We start from the raw sequence: 24,129 nt of genomic DNA, 5'->3' as shown, positions 1-24,129 counted from the left end.
AATTGAAAATATATGGCGTAAATTTAGTTTTCCAACAATCGAAACAGAAGGAATTTTCCCAAAAGTATGTAGAATAATGGAAAAAGCATCCAATTTAAATAAAATTTCTAGAAGCAAAAAGATAAATTTTGTGCCAAATTGAAAGCTTTTGATAAAATGTTTGATATATGTTTGTGCAATCGTTATGATGCAGGAGTAGAAAGAGAGAAATGCAGATGTACTTTGGAAGTGCCAATGAAATTTCATTGCCACTTTTTCATTGCCACATTTGCCACAAGTGCCAATAAAAGAATGGGATGCGTTTGTTGGACAAAAAAACACAAAAATCAACTTGAGCCACTTGGTAATGCTTAAACATCTACTTTAAAAAAACTAAAACACAAAAAAATAGATTTGCAACTAGGCAACAGCAGTTAAATACACATAAAAATGTTGAGAAAGAGATGGATCGCATTACTGATGATAACTTGTATGAATCTGAGAAAAGTATTGAATTAGATTCATCTAATGATAAAAATGACAAACTTTATGAATCTGATAATTTCTTAAACAAATGTAATCAAAATAGGATTTTTTATGATGAACTGACTATCATGGCAGATTGTTATTGTGTCAGTTGCAGAGCAACTGCTCCTATTGTTAATGCTGCTCTGAAAGACATGGGAATACTAAATGAATCAAATATGCTTGATAGGAAAAAAGTAGAACAAGAAAGACTTCGTGTCGGACAAAAAAATGTAATTGGGAGAAAATGTGAAAATTTGAAATTACAATATATTGGTTTTGATGGAAGGAAAGACAATACAATAACAACTACAGGAACAGTTAAAGAAGAACATATTCAACAGTTAGAGAACCAAGCAGCAGTTATATATAGATCATCTAACACCTGATAATAAAACTTCTGGCTGCATTGCTGATGAAATTATTATTTAATATTTAAAACTGGCAGTAATGGTTCCTTAAATGCTATCTTATGTGATGCAACTTTAGTAAACACTGGTAAGTTTGGAGGAGTGATAAAACTAATAGAAACAGAACTTGATAGACCAACTCCATTTTCAACTCCATTTAAATGAACTTCCATTTAAACATCTGTTTGAGTTAATTGATGGAAAAACTTCTGTCCCAGCATCATTTAAAAGAGATATTGGTAAAACATCAATGATTAAAATAATTTAGCAGTTGTTTCCTTTTCGAAAAAATAAAAGGTGCTTTTCATATACTTTCTGATAACATCCTTAATTAAGTTCAGACCAAAAATACTTATCTTATAAATAGTATCGATTTAACTATTCAATCAGGAGAGGTTTTAAATAAAATATCTAAAATATCTTATTGGCATGGTAAATGGTGAAAGAAAAGAATTAAGAACTGCAGACATACAAAGGATACTCAAGTCCAGAAATACTGATGAACACAATAGACATTTTCAACTTCCTGTAACACTAAATCTTGGAGCTAATGATTAGAGTGAATTGGTAAATTGGGACATTGAGGAAGCTAATTCATCACCTTTATTAAATGTCTTTTCAAATGAAGAAATTTTGAAAGCCAATGACAGTCCATTAAGTATTCCAAAATATCCTTGTCATAGTCAAAATATGGAAAGAATTGTTAGAATAGTCACAAAGACATCAGAAATTAGATATGGCTATGAAATATTTGAATAAAATATGAACAAAAGTAGTTATATATGTATTTTTATTTATAGCACCAAAAGTTTTTTTACTATATTTTTTTATTTTTGAAAATTCATGTTGGTGCTTATCAAAGATAAGCACCAACATGAATTCATTTTGGTTCTTACCTTAAAAGAAGCGTTTTTAAAATTATATTTCTTTTTTAAAACAGTATATTATTAGATAATTTATATTGTATAACTAAATTACAAAAATTAAATAGTATAAAACACAATTAAGATGAAAAGTGCTTACCATAACCCATTTTTCTCTAAAATGCTATAAAATCTGATTCTGTGTGTGACCCCTACGGAGGCTAGCACAGACCTCAAAACTGCTATGCAGCCTTTATATATGTGTAGGAACCCTACACATTATGCTGCTTCTTAAAAAATAAAATTGACCCACCCTACTGTAAGCATCTGTTAGCTCAAACTTCTGAATTTCTGAATATAAATTTTGTTTGCTAAGAAAATAAAATAGACTTACTAGAATGAATCTGGAGGCCCCATGACCATTACCTCCCACAATAAAAGATTTTCATCATCAACTAGACCAGCAGAAAAGCCTTCTACAGGTCTTTTATTCAACTCTATAAAGAAAAAAATTTTGCATGTTCAAACGCTAACAGAATATTATGAATAAATCCTACCAAATTAAAAAAAAAAATTATTTAGAGATTTGATCATCTGATAATAAATTGTTTTAAATCAAATTTTATTCTAACTACTTCTTTTTAATTTTTGTATTTATTGCAAAAGAACATTCTTACAAGTTCACAAAAATTTAATTTGTTTAGGACCATATAAACAACTATGCATCTTGACAGCTCCCTAGCACCATTTTTATTAACATACAACCAAAACATTAGCATTATTGGATACTTTTAAATACATCAAAAAATGATTATTCCCTAGCATTAAATCTGATTTTAGGTGGAATTATGATGCAGGGAAACTGAACCTTCAAAATTTTTAGTTCTTAGCACAGAGAACATCACCCCCCTTAATCACTAAGCGGCTATGACATCATGGTAACGAAAAATAAAAAATTTTTATAAACCTTTCATGACAATGAGGGTGTCCCAAAAAACAACATTTTTGAAAAATATCTGCTGGCACCCCCTAAATGTGTTCTATATAAAAATATTAAATTTAAAGTTTATAAAAAATATTTTTAGGGGTTTCCTAAGACCCTTGAACAATTAATACTACCTCTACTACTATCAATTAAAAAGTTTTTTTGGGTTTTACTTTAAACTTAGAGGTATATGACCATAATAAAGTTATGGTAAGTTAAAAAAATCTTTTTCAAACACGATAAGTCAAAAGAAAAAAACTTTTTTCAATAAAAATAATTATATACAATGATTAGAGTGATAATGATGCCTATGGGGTAAGTTGCATCAAATTGCTTGGGGTAAGTTGAATCATAAATTAGCTGCGGGATTTGTTGATTTTACGCACTTAACTAGTTTTTTCTAAAATAATGGATGCTTTTTTTATGTAACAGCGCAAACAAATATAAACGAAAACAAAAATTTTATGATGAAGATAAGTTTAAATAAATTGTAAATGTATATAATATATATAAAGCATATGTATATATATGTATATATGTTTATGTATTACATATTATGTATATATACATGTATTTTATATGTATATTATGTTTAATACACATATTACATACATGTATGTATATACATAATATATAATACATGAATATATATATATATATATATATATATATATATATATATATATATATATATACATATATATATATATGTATACATATATATATATATATATATACACATAATATACATATAGCATATATGTATATATGCATAATATATAATACATAAATATATATAAACACGCTTCATATATATTAACGCTTCATACATATACAACTTATATAAGCTTTTATTTTTTTTAATTTTTTAATTTTTTTAAACTTTTTTTTATCATAAAATTTTGTTTTAAATTTATATATATAATATATAATATATATATATATATAATATATATATATATATATATATATATATATATATTATATATATATATGTATATATATGTTATACGTGTATTATGTATAAATTTATAAATTTATAAATATATAAATTTATATATATATATATATATATATATATATATATATATATATATATATATATATATATATATATATATATATATATATATATATATATATATATATGTACATGTATACATATATGCAAAGATACATTAATCATTCATATACAAATAAATGATGATTTTTTGATAAAAAATGTTTTTTTATTTTATTGTTATTTGATTAAACTGTTATTTTGTGCTTAAGTAAAAATTGTAAATGAGAACTTATAGGAGAAAAACTGAAAAAGGACTTTATCCAACAGCAGTGGTAATAGAGGCAGCAAACCATGTTATTGATGGAAAAGAAATATGGATTAGAGCATCAGCAAAAAAGTATGGAATCCACTACTCAACTCTTTTTCGTTACATAAATAAAGTAAAAAAAGCTATTAATATGGGAATGCCGCTACCTATTCCTGGTTATAAAAAGTCACGCCAAGTTTTCAATTTAGAACAAGAAAAATCTATTGCTTCATATATATCAACAGCTTCTGATATTTATTTTGGATTATCACCTTATGAAGCACGAAAACTTGCATTTGAATGTGCTATAAAGTAAAGTATAACCTTAATTTTCCAAAATCTTGGTTAAAACTTTCAATGGCTGGTCCTGACTGGATGAGAGGGTTTTTAAATTGACATTCAGGATTGTCTATCAGAACTCCAGAAGCAACAAGTCTTGCACGAGCAACTAGTTTTAATCGTGCTAGTGTAGGTGTATTTTTTCAAAAATTATCAGATGTTTTAGATAGAAATCATTTTTCTGCATCTAATATTTACAATGTTGATGAGACTGGTATCACCACTGTGCAAAAACCAAACAAGGTAATTGCTCGTAAAGGTATTAAGCAAGTTGGAGAATTAACATCTCAAGAACGGGGGACACTAGTGACAATGGTGTTAGCTGTAAATGCATGTGGTAATAGTGTGCCTCCAATGTTTCTATTTCAGAGAAAAAAATTTTTTGATCACTTTATTCGTGATGGACCAAATGAATGCATTGGTGCTTCGAATGGGTCAGGGTGGATGAATGAAAAGTGCTTTGTTACTTACTTAAACCAATTTATTCGGCATGTCAAGCCCACAAAAGAAAGTCCTGTGCTATTACTTTTAGACAACCATCAGTCTCATTTATCTGTTCAATTAATAACATTGTGTAAAGATAATGGTATAGTTTTGCTTTCCTTCCTTCCCCATTGCTCACATAAGTTGCAACCTCTAGATAGATCTGTATTCGGACCATTCAAAAAATGAGTAGCTAATGCACAAAACTCATGGATGAAACAATGGCCAGGAAAAACAATGAGTATATATGATTTGCCAGGAATTGCAAAAATAGCCTTACAGCATTATCTTACACAACAAAACATAACATCTGGTTTTAGAGTGGCAGGAATATTCCCATATGATAAGGATATATTTTCAGATGCAGATTTTGCTCCATCATTTGTTACTGATCGTCCAGAAACTCAATCTAAAGCAGGTATTGATATTAGTATATCAACTTCAATCTCAGATGCAATTCCATCTCTGGCATCATTAGAATTTTCCCCAGAGAATGTAAGACCTCTGCCAAAAGCACAACCTAGGAAAGAAATACTCACTGGATCAAAGAGAAAGTATGCAGAAATTCTTACAGATACTCCAGTAAAAAAGCGACTTATGGCTGAAAAAGCAGTTAGTTCTAAAAAGAGAAAGTCTAATACTTCCACATCAACAATCAAAAAGAAAAACATTAAAGGTGAATTAAAATGGAATTAATGTAATTTTTTGCATTAAAAAAATTGTTTTTTAAACTAAATGCTATTGTGTTTTTATATCTTAAAAACAGAAAAAGCAGAACTTAAATATCCTAAATACTCCTTTTGTCTTTTTTTAAACTTAATTGACCAAGAGAACTTTTTTTTTTCAAAAACAGTTTTTAGTTTACTAAACAAGTCAGGTATTTGTGAAGTCTAGCATAATAAATGTATTGCAACTCAAGGAAAATACAACTTTCTTTTATTGTAATTATAAAATTTTTGTTGCCAAATAGAAATTACAGATTGACTAGTAATTTTTCTGTGGACTATACAAGGTTTATTCTTTTAAAGTAATGTGTTGCAACTTGCCCCGACGCGGGGTAAGTTGCAACATTTTTTTTTTCATCTTTGTATCACTATTTTCAAAAAATATTATTTTTTGGGACACACTAATAATGATAACACTTTTTAAGCAGGTGCTTTTAGCAAGGGCAACTACTAACAGCATAAACAAAAAAACTGTTTAAATGTAATATCTATCAACAATATATAAAAAAGAGGCTTCTATAGATTAAAATATCTCCCTAAACCCTAACCCACAATCAATGTATGTAAACTCCATTGTGCTTATGGCTATATCAGTAAATGTATGTTTTACTAACAAAGGGTCTATATAATTTCTTTCCAGCAAAAAGTTTGCCTGACACTTTTATTTGACAAGATATTGTCCACTTTATGATATATGTAGGGTTCAAATCAGTTTTATCTCAGAACATGAAATTTTTACAATTTTTTAAGACAGTGTCAAGAATGATTTGATAATTTTGAAAAACTTCCAGATACAAGAAGATCAAAATTCATCTTAATTGTCAGAAAGTAAGTTGTTAGATGAATGAATTGTTAAATGATGAGATATTAAAAGTTTGTTAACTAATGACTCAAAGACATAGCTAACTTAATTTAGTTATAAAATATATTCATTTAGTGTAACAGCTACTGAAACTGAGAAATAAATAATTAAAGTTACTTTGAATTCTAATACCAACACTGTCTAAAATAAGAAAATATTTTTTATATCTATATCTATATTTATATGTATGTATGTATCTATCTCTTTTTTTTTTGTTAATTCATCTCTCCAAGGCCGAGAAGGCCTACAGACGAGGAGGCTACTAAATTGTGGTTATAACCCTCTCTCAACTCTATAACTCTGAAACACAAACCTTGACAAACAAGTTGAGCGCGGTACTACCAGGAACATGGTGGGGATCGAACTCGGAACCTCTCGCTTTTAAAGTGAGAGTTCTACCACTACACCACTACCGCATAATAAATGCTATCTATCTATACATATATATATATATATATATATACATACATACATACATACATACATACATACATACATACATACATACATACATACATACATACATACATATATCCAGCCAAAAGCTAATGTAAATTTCCAGGATATTTTCAGGACTTTCAAGGATAATTTGGGGTTTTTCTAGAATATTTAGAACTTTTCTCAACCAGAAAAAAACAAAATATGTTTTATATGTAAATATATCTGATTCTTATTTTCTTTCAACACTGAATTGTACCTATTGTATACTAACCTACAGCTTTTTAAAAGATCACTGGGAAGCTCGTGCTGATGAATAACAATGTTATGGGAATTGATTTGGTCATAAACTATCCTTTGGGAAACAAGAGATCTCTCTTGTAGATTTCCTACTAACAACTGTTTGTAAACACTAAATCCTTGTTCTATTGCACATTGGCTATAAGATAAAACAAAAATGATAGCACAGACTCTCCACAATGCTGAATGCTTTTGAGTTTTGTGCAAATAGATACCAAGAAATTTATCAACAGAATCAGTTAATTCAATAAAGGATTTAAATTTTTTACTAAATCAAACACATTCTGCACCAACAAATTCATCATATTATTGTTTTGCATCGTCTGCATTGTCAGTTGAAAGCCATTTTAATGCACTTAATCTCTCACCAAGACCCTTGAATTTCAGAGTGGATACTTTCTTGCTTTAAACCATTTCATTCGGAGACAAAGATGAAGCATTCCTCACTAAAGAATACTTCAATAGGCATCTTTCTTGAAATTTTTGCAATAATATTATAATAATCTGCCTTCGTGCTTTTTTAAATTCTAATTTTTCTTCTGGTTTACACAGAGTTTAGCATCTGTTTTAGCATCTAATTTTTCTTCTGGTTTACACAGAGCTTAGCATCTGTTTTAGTGCTGTTCCTATGTCAATTTGGTCTACTCCTAGTTTGTAATTTGATTTCTCTACTTCAATTTTTGTTAGACTAAATGCTGTTGGAGCTTTTTTTAAAATGTTTAGTTTGAGAATCATTTTCATCAAATTTTGCAACATATCTTCTAAACTGTTTGATAAAAATGTCACCATAGGTGTGTCTGTTTGAAATAGAACTAGGAATCCTTTCAATTTTTCACAAGATCTTTAAAGAGATTTAAAAGTGCCGAGTCAAGTTGTGTTAATTTTAAAGAAAATGATAAAAAAAAAATGTTTGGGCACAATTTTTTAAGTAAAACAAAATAATAAATGTATATCAACAAAAAAACAACTTTGTTGTTTTACTCGAAGATCACCGTCTTCACAGTAGCAATTCTCTCAAAGTCTTTACAATATACGCCACAATCTACAGACAGATTTATTCAACCGTGTTTAATTCCGAAGAGTTTTAGTAAATGACGTCATTGTAGAATTTTGATAAGAAATCTTAAAAAATTTTTTTGTTAGCAAACTATAGATTTTTTTCCATTATAGATTATTAAAGAATTTGTTTAGTTAATTATCATTATATAAAAGTTTTTTTTTAATCATAAATTACTATAGAATTTTTTAAGTTATTTTAAATTATTATTTTTTTGTTATTTTTAAGAAGTTCGCATTAAAAATATTAATAAAATATTTCAGACATTTTAAGCTTGTTTATTGCTATAAATTAATTTTGTGTTATATTTGTTATTAAATTATCATTATCCGTATTAAGGTTTTGTTAAAAAAATTATTTTATATTTTTTAACCTCATAAAAGTTTAATTAACAGCATTTAGGGATTATTCATAAGTAGGCTTGGGTAGGGGAGAGGGTAAAAGAGCATATATGAGATGGAGGGCAGAGGATCAATTATAAAAGTACGGAGACACTAATGTGTAAAAAATATTATAAAATGTTGGGTAGGTAGGTTAAGAGCGTAAATAATTTTAGGGAGATGGAGGGTACTCAAAAAAATTATAGCAAAATGTGGAATGGGGGAACGAGGGAGGAGTAAAAGGGTCAAAATTCAGATGTACGTACATTATGGATGACCCCTTATTTGCTAAACTTTTCATTGGGTTACTTATATTCTCGAAATACTTATTTAATCAAGCGAGATATATTTAATAAATTTTATTCTATAAAACATGTACTGCTCATTTTATTTTAATTTTAAAGTTAAATAATTATTATTAAAGATTTTAAAGCCATGTTTTTTAGCGGTTTTACAGATTTTTTGCATTCTTGGTATTATTAACTAATTGCTTACTATTTGTCATTTGGTATTTTATTTATTATTTGATATTTGGTTGTTTTTTTTTTGTACGCGGTTTAACTTTTACTTTTCTATAAAAAACTTATCTTATTTTTTAACAAATATTGTAATCAAGAACAAAAATAAAAACATGTTATTTAGTTATGAAGACAAAGAAAGCAATCCGTTTTCAAGTAAAGGAAGTTTGCTGAAAAAAAAAAAGGTCCTTAAGTTTGAATTTGGGCGGCACCCAAATAGGGTCAGCACTGTCAAAAACAGTATAAAATAGCCCCCGGAAGTAAATATATATATTTTCCTATATATGTATGTATGTATATTTATTATATTATTAAACAAAGGTGTCAGTGCAAATAACATTTTTAAAAGTTTGTGGCTATGAAAATAGCCATTGTTTTTAATTTTAAAATATATATAAATACTTATTAGAAATAAAATATATATAAATACTTATATATATAAATACTTATTAGAAGTTTCTTTAAATGAATCTGGCATCCAAGCTCCTTCCCTGTCATTCAGACTGGCCATTGATATCCATAACGGATATGGTTCAATGCAACCAGTCAATAAACTTTTATGCTCTGTTATGTATTGATGATCTTTAAAAAAAAAAACTTTTTTTTACTTTACATAGCCATTATGTACAAAAAAGTTAATGTTTGTTATTATTACTGTTATTAATACTGCACACATCAGTTTATATTTCAAAGAATGTTACTTAATTTGTAACACCTGAGGCGATATTTATTTCCTTTATTTTAACACCACAAAGACATTCTTTTTCAAGTGGCATAGTTTTACAATATCCACATTTACACCATTGTTCAGCGCCAACACTTAAATGGCTTAAATTCGATGTTTTAGCAATATCAAAATTTAAATTTTCATAGCTGAAAAAATTGTCAACTATTTCATTTCTTTTATCCATACAGGCTTTTTTGTCCTTTTTTTAAAAAAGTTCGAATCGGTATGGAGTTGCTGACATTTTAATCATTTCAATCAGTTATCAAAATCCAAATGCAAAGTACAAAACTATCTTAATATTTATATGCAAATCTTAAAAATTTATCAATTTCCACTAAATTGACATACTTATTAATATTTTCTAACAATAAATTAAAGAATTCAGCTATTATCTCTAATAAATGATGTTGTTTACCAAAATTATTTATTAATTAAAAATTTAAAAATTTGTAAAATGTCATTTTGATAGGAGAACAAAAACGTCATAGCAATAAACGGCTTAGATAAACTAAAAAAAAATTCACATTATTTACATAAAAAGAAAAAAAGATTCAGAATATATAATAAGGTAAACAATGACTTTTTTATATATTTATTTTATATAAGAATGTAATATAAATATCTTAATTTTATTTGGTTTTCACGTTCTATAAAAAAACATTCTTATGTTTAGCTTCCTATAAAATTTATAGGAAAGTCATGCAATTGATAATAAACGCTATTTTAAAAAACAAATAAAACAAATAATATTGATTCAAAAAAATATTCTACAATGACGTCATTTACTAAAACTCTTTGGAATTAAACGCACTTGAATAAATTATAAATTCTGTAGATTACGGCGTATATTTTAAAGACTTTGAGGGAATTACTAATTCTCTCAAAGTCTTTAAAATATACGCCGTAATCTACAGTGGAGATAACGAGCTTCGAGTAAAACAACAAAGTTTGTTTTTGTTGGTATACATTTATTATTTTGTTTCACTTAAAAAAATTCAAACATTTTATTTTATCATTTTCTTTAAAATAAACACAACTTGTCTCAACACTTTGGGATCCCTTTAAAAAATTGCATTGGCAAAGGTACAAACTTGTCCCAGTGAGTTGCAAAGAAACTGTAACATAATATTTATATAAATATAAATATATACTTTTTTCCTAATTTTTTCTGAATACAATGCATACTTATGGTAAAGCAAACAGATCAGATTCGCAAGCTCCAATGTACTCGTCTATTTTAGCAAGTGAATCTTTGAAAAGATTATAAATTGCACGAAATTTTTTTGCCAACTCTCACTTATGAGAATTTATTTCTGTCTGCAAAACACAGTGAGCAATGTGCATACTGCAACTCCCCATATTAACTATACCACAATATTATTTTTCCTGCCAATGTTTATCTAACATTTTCAGAACCTCCCAATTAACATTAGGACCATCCATTAATACTTGAGTTAGTTTTCCAAGATCAAAAACCTCTGTTGCTTTAGTAAGTTTGTCAAATAAATTCTGTGAATTAGGGCGCCTGAGGAATTTTGAGTCAATATATCTAGCTTTTACAACACCAGAACTTAAATCCCAGTGTCCAACTCCAAAATCCATTTGTTCATTTTTAAAGATAGCATTCATACTTTCATCATAGGTCAAAACAAAGATTGGTAATGCTTGGTAATGACTTCAGAGAAAAGCTGGTCTTGATAGAATGGTGCTAATTCAAAATAAATAAGGTAACCATATTTTGTTTTACTTGATGCAAACTTTGATGCTATTGTGTGGTCAGAGATTATGAATTTAAATATTTCATTTAAATTACTTTAAAAAAAAAGTGACATTACTACATTCAAGGTTCATATTATTTCTGCCAGAGCTGGAGATTGAAGATCCTCAATAGTAGGCTATGCTGATTTATAGTTTATATATTTGAGGTACTAAATTTTACCCAAGAAGAATACTTTTTGTTGTATAGGTATTCTGCTTAAAAATGGCAGTTCTTTGTTTTTGGCAATATATTAGTTATATATTATAGTTTTTAAATAATTAGATGTTAATAATACTGACAGCAACGGTAAACAAAAAATTTTTTGCATTTCTGAAAATAGAAAATAAATTCAGTAGAAATTATACGCAATGTTAATGATATATTTGTAAAAAATAAAAACATGATAATGAAATATTGAACTATTTCAGAAAAAAGTTCCAGGATTTACAGGATTTTTTGCTAAAAGAGGTGCTTTTCTAGGACTTTTCCATGACCTATCAAGTTCCCGGACATTTCCAGGTTTTCAAGGACTGCTGGCCACCCTGTTGTCATCCTTATCACAATTCCAGTAAAAAAAATTATTCAAATGTTATATGTTTCTTTTATATGTATATTTACATTTTTGCAGACCTCAAACACTTATAGGTCAGCAGTTAGGTTGTTAGGTCAGCAGTTAGGTTGTTAGGTATTAGCTTATTTTTATTTAGGTATTAGCAGTTAGGTATTGAAAAATGCTGACCCTAATTATGAGGGCTGATACATAAACATATATATATTTCTTCTTCTTTTTTATTTTTATTATTTTATTTTAGGTACCCCAAAAAGTCCTAATGGTCTTATCACAGAGCAACCTGGAAGAGCATTTAATAGGAAGTTTACGCCTCCTTCCTAACTGATGTTGCAAAACTTGCCTAGAGGTAGGGTTCGAACAACGAATTCTTTATTTCAGAGGCAAGTGTGCTACCAGTGCGCCACGGCTGCTTATATATATGCTTATTTTATATATATATATATATATATATATATATATATATATATATATATATATATATATATTATATATATATATATATATATATATATATATATATGTATATATATATACACTTATATGTTGTCTGAAAGTTTTCTTCCATATTTTGTTGACAAAAAGTAAAAGTTAAAATGCAAGACCGGATTTTTTTTATTTTATTAATTGATAGACTGCCTGCCCCAACCAAAACCCTCTAAAAACTTCAAAAACAGTAATCACTTTAAAAAAAAAGCATGTTTAAAAAAACTATTTTTTTAAAACTTGAAAATAATGACTTTTTATTTTCAGCTTAAAAAACAATAGTTTTTATGCATTTATTTAAAAAAAAAAGTTATTTTTTTGTAAATTGATTATTATTTGTAAAGTTTTTATATAATTTCGCTTCTTTTGAGTACCAGGTTGACATACTTTAGAAGAACTTTTATTTTCAAAATTTTAGGGACCAGTCAAATTTTTAAGGGTCTTGAGCTACCCCTAAAATAATTTTTTGTTCAAAAAAATTTTAATAAACCTGTTCCTACCCCTTTACTTTGTTCTATATAATACTAAAACAATAGGTTTAAAATTTTTTTGAACAAAAAATTATTTTTGGGGTAGCTCAAGACCCTTAAAAATTTGACTGGTCCCTAAGATTTTGAAAATAAAAGGACTTCTAAAGTATGTCAACCTGGTACTCAAAAGAAGCGAAATTATATAAAAACTTCAAAAACAGTAATCACTTTAAAAAAAAAAGCATATTTAAAAAAAACTATTTTTTTAAAACTTGAAAATAATGACTTTTTATTTTCAGCTTAAAAAACAAGTTTTTATGCATTTATTTAAAAAAAAGTTATTTTTTTGTAAATTGATTATTATTTTTAAAGTTTTTATATAATTTCGCTTCTTTTGAGTACCAGGTTGACATACTTTAGAAGAACTTTTATTTTCAAAATTTTAGGGACCAGTCAAATTTTTAAGGGTCTTGAGCTAACCCTTAAATAATTTTTTGTTCAAAAAAATTTTAAACCTAGTGTTTTACTATTATATAGAACAAAGTAATGGGGTAGGAACAGGTTTTTTTTAAAAATGTTGTTTTAAGAGCCACCCTAATATATATATATATATATATATATATATATATATATATATATAATATATATATATATAAATATATATATATGTATATATATATGTATATATATATGTATATATATATATATATATATATATATATATATATATATATATATATATATATATATATATATATATATATATATATATATATATATATATATATATGTATATATATATATATATGTATGTATATATATATACCGTCACGGACAGAAAAGTCGTGCAATTGCACTCCAATCTTGACCACTTAAGTAACTGTTTTTTTTTTAAAGCTTGACCATGGCTCTTATGATAATTAAAAACAAGCTAAAAAAAACTGACAAAGGAAAAATTATAAACAGGTTAAACTATCAAAAAAGAAAGAAATCTTAATGAAAGAAAACTTTATTAAAAAATTAAAACCTATAGCTCTAAAAAAAATCAACTAATATAAATTAGTTTTTTTTTCCTCTCTTTTTTTCTTCACTTTTTTTCCTTTTTATTCCCTCTCAACAGTTCCAGGTCAAGCTTCACTCTTCTCCATAGTTTTACATTGTGTTGCTGAAATTGCAAATCGAAACCGTTACTTCCATATCTATCAGCAAAACAATTCTCGTGAAATCAGACGACTGTTTATTACCGCTAGAAACCATTGTAAAAAGATTTTGTCTAACGCCAAAGCCCGTTATTCTCAGGTCATAAAATCACGTATTTCATCACAAAAATTAGGCACTCGTGACTTTTGGGAATCTTTAATAATATCAATAATAAGAGCAAACCTGTAATTCCATCTTTCTTGTATGGTTTAGACTAAGTCACCTTACCTAAAGAAAAAGCTGAATTGTTTGCTAAAAACTTTTCATCAATATTATCTCTTGATTCCACTAGTTGCATTCTTACTGATATAGCCGTCAAACAAGTTGATTTATCGCTTGACATTTGTATCACTTCAGCTTCTGCATCAGTGATTCTCTGCTTAGACTCTTCTACAGCTTGTGGCCCGGACAACATACCTGTTATGGTCATGCAGAAGTGTTCTTCGGAGCTGTCATCTATAATTATTCAACAAGTGCTTATCAGAGTCTTGTTTTCCAGCCTGCTGGAAAGTGGTATCTGTTATCCCTATTTTCAAAAATTCTGGAGAGCGATCTGATTTGTCCAAATACCGTCCAATTAGTCTTCTTACTACCATAAGCAAGGTTTTTGAATCTTTTATTAACAAATCCTTAATCTCTCATCTTGAATTTAATAACTTACTTTCTGATCATCAATATGGATTTTTATCTTTTCGTTCTACAGCTGATTTGCTAACAGTAATGGTAAGAAAGGTAGAGAGGTTAAGGCCATCGCTCTTGACATTTCTAAAGCATTTGATAAAGTTTGGCATACTAGTCTTCTACATAAGCTTTTTTCTTACAGTGTATCTGGTAACACCTTTAAGATTATTAAATCCTTCCTTTCCAATCATAGTATAAAAATTGGCCTCGATGGACAGCACTTTTCTTCTTATTCTGTAACTTCAGGGGTTCCTCAAGGTTCAATCCTTGGCCCTATACTCTTTTTAATTTACATTAACAATCTTCCAGACATTCTCACATCTAAGGTGGTATTGTTCGCTGATGATACTACCATTTATTCTTGTCGTGGTAAGAAACCAACACTTTCTGATTGCTTGGAGGGGGCATTTGAGCTTGAAAAGGATCTCATTTCTGCTACACCATGGGGCTTACAGTGGCTGGTGAACTTCAATACAGATAAAATTCAATTTTTTTCAGCCAATCGTTATCGCAATAAGTTAGATCTTCCTAGATTTATGAACGATAATGTACTCGATGAGTCATTCACTCTTCATCTTTTAGGATTAACTCTTACTTCCAATCTTTCTTAGAAACCATATATCAAATCTGTTGCAAAATTAGCATCTGCTAAGGCTGCATCTCTTTATCGAGTTCAACACTTTCTTACTCCGGATTCTATCTCTATTCTTATCTCTATTCTTATCTATTCTTATCTTATCTTATCTTATCTATTATCTATCTTATCTCTATTCTTATCTATTCTTATCTCCGGATTCTCTATCTCTATAAATCTCAAACCCAGCCTTGTATGGAATACTGTTGCCATATCTGGGGCGGATCTTCTAATGATGCCCTTTCTCTTTTAGACAATAAATCTTTTTTTCCTTTTTTTTGTCTAAATAAAAATATTTATCAACTTGTTTTTCTGCGCAGCAGCCTTGTTTGTTAAGGTTTGTGTTTCGGAGTCATAGAGTTGAGAGAGGGTTATAACCACTATTAAGTAGCCTCCTCATCTGTAGTGGCCTTCTCGGCCTTGAAGAGGTGAATAAAAAAAAAAAAAGAAGATTGTTTTTTATTTATTTATGCATTTTTATAACAGTCAAAAAAAGAATTTTAATTAACCAATTACAAAATATTACAAGATTTTTTTTAATTCTCCTACAAAAAAGTTCACCTTTTCAAACCAACATGACGGACTATAAAACTTTGATATTTCTAATATTTTTATATAAGGCTAACTCTTTTAAATTAAGAATAACCTTCATTTAATTATCATTTAATAAAAAACTAAATGTATTTAAACTATCAAAAATTATTTTCAAAAATTTTTTATTGAAACGCATTTGTTGTTGCCGTTGTCGTTGTTTATAAAATTAAGTAAACAAATTGTTTAAAAAAAATTACATTCATCATTAAGAAAAAAAACAAACACTTTTACCATAAATATTTTATATACTATATATATATATATATATATATATATATATATATATATATATATATATATATATATATATATATATATATATATATATATATATATATATATATATATATATATATATATATATATATATATATATATCAGGCCTTGTTCAAAAGCGTTACCCAGCTCGCATTTTGCCTGCGAAAAGGCGATTTGTCTACGCATTCAGCTGTTTTGTGTTACGCAAAAACTTTTATCTTTTAGAATATATAAATTATCTTTTGATATCGTTTACGTGACGTTTATTCAAAAGAAATAAAGTTGTAAGTAAAAGCATTTAACCGCAATTGTAAATTAATAGATTTTTTGTTAAAGAAACAGTTTGTTTAATAATTTTTTTGTTGTTGCTAAAAATTAGTTAAAAATAAAAGTGTTTTAAATTTTATCTTAAGGAATTAAATATATAAATTCCTTTTAAATGTAAAAATTATTTTTTGTCATAATAGTTTAAAAAATGCACGATTTATTTTGATGTAAATATTTTATTAATAGGATATTTTCGTTTATTGTTAATTCAATAACGTAAAGTTTTAATGACATTTGTTTAATTTATGAAAATAAATTATGATCACGAATATGTTTTCGGTAACTGATAAATAATAAAAAAAAAACTCTTTATTGTTTAAAAACATTATTAAAAAGAGTTCACAAAAATAAATAAGAAAAAATTTATTTACAATTAATAAAATAACCAAAAACCAACTGTAAAATTATAAGAAAATTAACAAATATTATGTTAGGTTATGTTAGGTTTTATGAAAAAAACATTTTTTTCAAAATAAAATTTATTTCATATTTGAAAAAAATAAAAATGATTTTTCAAATAGGAACTTAGATTTTATTTATAAACTTTTGTTGTAGCGAGAAAAAAAAAACTGTATGATTTTTGATGCTAGTGACGCAATATAACTTCTAACAATACAAAATATATTTGCTGAGTTGAGTTACTTTGAAATGCGTTTTTGTTACACAGCAAAATCTTATAACAAGGCTGATATATATATATATACTGATATATATATACTGATATATATATATATATATATATATATATATTATATATATATATATATATATATATATATATATATATATTATGATAATTTATTTAATAACTTTTTAAAACTTTATTTAAAAACGTATAGCTCAATGTAAACAATTTTTATTAAAAAGTTTATTTAACATAACAAAAAAAAAATGACTTGGTTATGTTTTCGAATATTAAATCTATGAATTCATCAAAAAGTTTATTAAAACAAATGTTTTTTGATGTTATTTATAAAATTAAATGTACAAATTGTTTTAAAAACATTTACTGCACACATATATACACATATATCAGGGCGAAAAATAAGAAATTGAAGGTGAGCGGCTAATTTGACCGGCTAACACAGGGAATCAACAGTTAATTGTTTACTTTAGATGGTCAAATTTTTTTTTTTTTTCTTTGTTTAAATTTTTATCTTGGTAATAGTTCTTCATTACTGAACTTTATAAAAACAAAAACTACTAAATGCTAAAAAATTACCAAAATCCCTTTAAATTAACAATTTTCAATAAAATCAAGTAATTTGATGTTAAATTTTTTTTTTTTAAATCTAAACAATTTTTATAAAATGCGTAATTAATAATTTTAAATTTATCTATAAATCATGCATTCATTTTTTTCAATTTGCGGAAAAAACATACAAGAAAATAAATAAAAAAATTTAATGGAGAAAAATAAAAAGCTTAAGTACAATTTAAAAAAAATGTTCTTTAGTTAAATACAGCAATTATTTGTTATTAAAATAATATTTAATATTTGTTTAGGAAAATAATAATAAAATAAGAACCTCAATCATTTATGAAAAAAAGAATTAGGACAAAAATTTTAGAGATTACTAAAAAATATTTTTTGTGAAAAAAATTTTTTTTTTGGTAAGAGTATAATGCCAGTTCATAGAATTTACATACACAAGCGGATTTTATAATATTTGGATTGCCAATTATTTGTTAAGATTGATGTGGTCTCAAAACTGTGTTTATTCCACCATTCAAAAATATTTGCTATTTTTATTTTTTCAAAAAAACATTAACTTCTATTGCATATATATTTTACTGATATAATTTATTATTTAGTTTTATAGAGATCTCAAACCTCCGAGACATGCTGTGTTTATATTAAAGAGAATGATTTTTTAAAAATGTTTGGACTAAATTTTTTTGATTAAAACAAAAGAATAAATGCATACCAAAAACAACTAATTTTTTTATTTTATTCCAAACTCACCTTCTCTGTTTTGTTGAAGGCCAAAAAGTTAGCATAATATACACGGACTTGATAATTTTATTCAAGTGTGTTTTATTCCTAAGAGTTTTAGTACCTGACATCATTGAATTTTTTGTTTGTTTACATAATCGATCTTTTACACAAACAATAAAATCAATGATATTATGTACTAAAACTCTTAGGAATATATTGCGCTTGAATAAATTATTGAGCCTGTAGATTGCAGTTTATAATATGCTGACTTTTTGGTCTACAACAAAGCGGGGAAGGTGAGCTTCGACTAAAGTAAAAAAGTTAGTTTTTTTTTGTATGCATTCAGGGGTGTACCCTCACGGTCATCTGGTGGCACGGGACAACATGTTTTGACCAAGGGCAACTAAAATTTGAAAAAAAAAAATGCCTGTCAGTAGCCCGACAGGACAACCAGACAATTTGTTACTTACAAAAGTGTGTTAATTAATAAAACCATATTTATATCCATGAAGATTTTATTCCTTGGGATTATTCTAAAGAAAACTTTAAAAAGCATTTAAAGTAATTTAACAATGAGTACACTATGGTGCATTATATAATTTCACCAAACTTAATAAAAAGTAGCCGACATGCAATTTAATATTTCGAAGTGCGACTGTGCAGATTTTTTAAACATTGTTGCTGCATTTTAAAGCACATTTCTTCTCAATTTAAAATGAGTTTTAAAATTACATTTTTTTTTAAATTTCCAAATGCAATTGTATCAATTTTCAAACCTTATAGTCCATTTTGAATCACGTGAATAGCCAGTTTAATCATTAATAATGCTGAATCTTTTGCTTTTCATTAGTAAAATAAGTTTTTATTTTAACTTTGTCAATTAAAATTAACAAAATAAAAAACATTATTAAGATGCACATGAAAATTATTATTATAGCGCAATTTACGATGCACGTGGAAACTCTTTTTTTCTAAAAAAAAAAGTCTTAGTATAATGAAAAATGTGTAAAAAATTAAAAACATAATGTTTTAAGCATTCAACTAAACTAAATTTGATTGAAGGTTGAGAGAGAATAATAGAATATTTTTCTATATACAAAACATTTCTTTGTAGTTATAACTTTCAACATTTTTGCTTCACATAATAAAACCTTTGTTAAGATTGACAAAAAGAAACAAAACGATATTGACTACAACAAAAATGACAACCCATCTTTAATTAATTTTATTAATAACTATTATTAAATAAACTGTTTCTTATTAGATAAATTTTAATAGTCAGAAGTTTAAATTTTTTTTCTTAAGCATTTTCACTCAAAAAAAAAAAAAACTTTTACACCAGACTACTGATTATTATTGCGGACGACTCAATCGAGAAATAAAAACTGTTTTGGTCCGGGGAAGATCGAAGGGTACACCACTGGCATTTATCCTTTTGTTTTAATTTTAAAAATTTAGCCCAAACATTTTTTTAACATTCTTTTTAATATGAACACAACATGTCTTGGAGGTTTGGAATCCCTTTAATCAAAAAAATTAGGCTCAAACATTTTTCTTTTACCATTTTCTTTAATATGAACACAACATATGTTAGCAGTCCCTTTAAGGTAACTATTATTTTAAGTATTTAAATGTTTTAACTTTTTTCTTTTTTTGTTGACTTATTTGCATTAATGGTTTATTTATTTAAAGCGTTATGATAAGTTGTTGCTATATTTTAATAATATTATCTAAATTATTTTATATTGCATTTACCAATTTTCTTTCTCAAATTACTTTTTAAAAAATACTGGTACTTTACAGATTTTGGGTGTAGTTGGTTTCGACTAAATATATTGAAGTCCTATTTACTGCAATATGGCAGCAGATATATATCACAGGATAAAGTGTGGCAATGATGTTTTTCGGTCGGGATAAACTAGTTGTAGTTGCTGAGCCTTTTCAAAACAGACTTTAATACTGATATTTTTGTTTACCAAATAAATTTTTGCTTTGTTATTCATATTCTTTATTTTCTTTGTCTATTTTTACTTTTCTATTAGGTTTTATTTTTGTTTAGACAACTATCTAAATGTGCTTTGTTTAAGAACTAATCCCTTTTTATTATTATTTCACTTCTCTCTAAGGCATTCACTGGTCAAGTGTGACCATTTGGTAAATTTATATGGCAAAATTTTAAATATGTTTAAAAACTTGAAATTTTTTTTTTTACTTTTTAACTAAACCAACGAAAACATCCATTAAAATTTTAAGTTTTTTAATGGAGACATTTTGATAGCAAGAAGTTAGCAAACAAGGTTTATTTAATTTGTAAACCATTTTGATGTAATAATGTAGCTTTAATAGAATTTCCTTTTATTTCGTAATACTATCATTAATAAAACCTGCTATCCAGCCATGGGCAAAACAATTGCCAAAAGTTTTGATAAAAAAAAAATCTATTAAGTGAAAGATAATGACAAATGTTTTCTTCATAAGAAAGCAGTTTGTGTGTATATCTACTCTTTAAAAAGTATAAGATGCTGTTAAAATTTTTTTGATTAAAAGACTATTATATTCTTTTGTACTGTTTAGCAAACTTAAATCAACTTTTTTCAAGGACTAGCAGCATTTTTAGAGGACAAAATAACTATGTTTTTTGTACATAATGGCAACTTTTTTATTTAAATAGTTTAATGGCCTATCTGCTTTACTAAACAAATTCATATACCGTTAACCCGGACTCTGAATGGGTATACATATTTTGCCCGACTTAGCGAATGTCCAAGTTAAGCAAAGCTTTTGGTATGTATAGAAAATTCAAGGGGAATTAAAAATTTGTCCGACTTAGTAAAAGTCTAACTTATCCAGGGTCTGAGTTAACGAGATTCTACTGTATTTTGTTTTCCAGTTAAAGTTTTACATTCTATTACTTTACCTATTTCGCAAAATACAACAGTAGTCCACAAATTCAAGCAACTGTTACAAAGATACTTTTTTATTGCAAAATTTATTTTTGAACATTAAAGTGATATGTATAACAACTTATTTCAATAAAAATAACACAACTAATTTTAAATAAATGTCAAATTTTCTTTAAAGATGTTATGTGTGTTTTACGCTACCAATTTCTTCAATTGGATTCTGTGCTAGTTTTTTTAAACTTCACTTAAACACACAATTTAACTTTATTGCCGTGGGTGTTTTTTTTGTTTTTTTTTTTAATTCAATTTTTTTTTTTTTTTTTAATTCAATTTTTTGAGTTATCTTTGAAATTTTTTGTTCTGAAAACTTTGTTAGTTTTCTGACATCACATTTTCATCGAAGGTATGGATATATTTTTTAAAACATATCCTTTTTAATTTTTATATGTATTTTTTAAATACCTACCAAATTTCATTTGAAAAAATTTGTATTGCAGACACCTCACTTTTACTTGCAAAATAGGTATACGGGGCTTGTGATGAAGCGAGCATGATCGCGCTCCGCTCGTAAAACGCGCCCGTAAACGGTATTTTTAAACGTTCTAGGCGCAATAAACAATGCTCGTTCAGCTTATAACGAGCGTATAAAATAATGCTCGTCCAATAGTTCAAGATTATATTTTTATTTTCATAAAATATTTAAAAAAGATTTTTATTAAAGATATTCTGTTATCAAACAACTAATATAAAATATAAAAAGCACAACGTCGTTCTCTTTTGCACTAACGTAATGAATGAGCAGTTTAAAGTCGTTATCGTCACTAATTTCAATAATGGAATGTGCACGTGGAAACACAATGTGAATACAAAAATGCGCAAATAAAATAAGAATAGAAATTTAGAAAACCATTATAAGAAAACTAAAACTGTGGAGTATTTTTAATCTTGTGAAAATATCAAGTAAAATTTATTTGATTTATTGTTTGTAATATTCCACACATCGTTTATAATAAAAATAAATATTAATAATAGAGTAATTTTTAAAATTAGTTTTTGTTCATAGTACAGATTTTTTATTAACTATTATTTATTTTAACTCAAATTTAAAATGATTGTTGTTTAGAATGTTCGCAATTAAGGACATTCGAAAAGATAACTAAGTAATGATGTCAATATTTATTAAATGAAAAGTTATTATTCTTATTTATTATTATTTCAAATTATTCTTGTGTTATATTTTTAAGATAAAAAAACGTAATTTAAAAAAGAAATTTTAGAAAAAAATTAAATAATTAATTTGAATAAAAAATATCAAGAAATGTAAAAACCATTAACCGTTAATTAAGTTTACAGAGTAACATTTTAAAATACATATATCAAAACAACGAAGCAAAACTAAGTCACTAAATTATACTTCAATACTAAATCAATAAAAAGTTGCGTTTTTGTTTGATATTATTTTTTTATAACATAAATAGTTAAAAATAAAATCGCGATCTGACTATATAAAAGAAGTTTGGAAGTATAAAAATCTCTTTCGTTGAAGTAGTTTCATAACTGTGATACTAATTCAAACATTTTTTGACAAAAGAATTATGTAACAAATAAAAAAAGATATAAAAAAGAAAAAGCTTTTTATGAGTATCGTCTTTAGCAATTTTCATGATCGCGCTCGCCGACGTTATCTTGAGCGCACATAATCACGCCCGATAAAAACATATTCTAATTTTACGAGTGTGATATAACACGCTTGACAATTTTCTTCATCACAAGCCCTGGGTATACAACCATCAGCTTTTTTCACCATTATTTTTGTTATCTTTTAAAATGTCAAGTTAAGTCACATGACCTAAACTTTCTAATACAATTGGTAACTACTACAATCAGTAACTATTACTACCAAAATGCTGTTGACCAAACGGAATATTTAGAAATTAGTCACAGTTTTCTTAAGGACTCCTTGTTGTCAACTTTTGCTATTTAAATGCACAGAACATTTTGTAGAATGATCCAATTTCTATGAAATTTTCACTTTTGTAATATTAAGTTACTTTTTAATGATATATAATAATGTATTGTTTAAACAATTTAAAATTTTTTACACATACATATTGTTTAAGAACATTTATAAGAAAGTTGAATAAATTTTAAATAAAAAACGCCAAAGTAAAAAATTGTTTTGTTTTAATTAAAAAAATTTTTTTTAAGAATTAGAAAAAAACATGAAAGATTGATTAATAATGAAATTTTTTTTAATTTTAAATTTAAAACAAAATGCTAACTTTTAACCCTTTGCAATGACATCGCAAATGGCAGAGGTGGTTTTTAAAGGTAAAAATTGAAAAAATAAGAAAAATGAAGATAAGGAAAATCAAAATTATTTAGAAAAAAGACGAATAAAAAAACAGC

At 26.4% G+C, this 24,129-nt stretch overlaps 1 protein-coding gene across 1 annotated transcript in view; it reads right to left on the bottom strand.

The window, feature by feature from the left end:
* LOC100211869 (ubiquitin-conjugating enzyme E2 G1) overlaps window positions 1-24,129 on the bottom strand; it is a 34,807-nt gene that overhangs the window by 9,069 nt on the left and 1,609 nt on the right. The window contains exon 2 of the mRNA XM_065807601.1: window positions 2,172-2,274. Within this exon, the coding sequence (XP_065663673.1) occupies window positions 2,172-2,274 (103 nt within the window). The remainder of the gene's footprint in view (window positions 1-2,171; window positions 2,275-24,129) is intronic.

The sequence above is a fragment of the Hydra vulgaris genome, chromosome 10 (genome assembly GCF_038396675.1).
Source record: "Hydra vulgaris chromosome 10, alternate assembly HydraT2T_AEP".
In the NCBI taxonomy this organism is placed as follows: Eukaryota; Metazoa; Cnidaria; class Hydrozoa; order Anthoathecata; family Hydridae; genus Hydra; species Hydra vulgaris.
The sequence above is the reverse complement of the archived record's forward strand: the minus strand, read 5'-3'. Positions and strand labels throughout refer to the sequence as shown.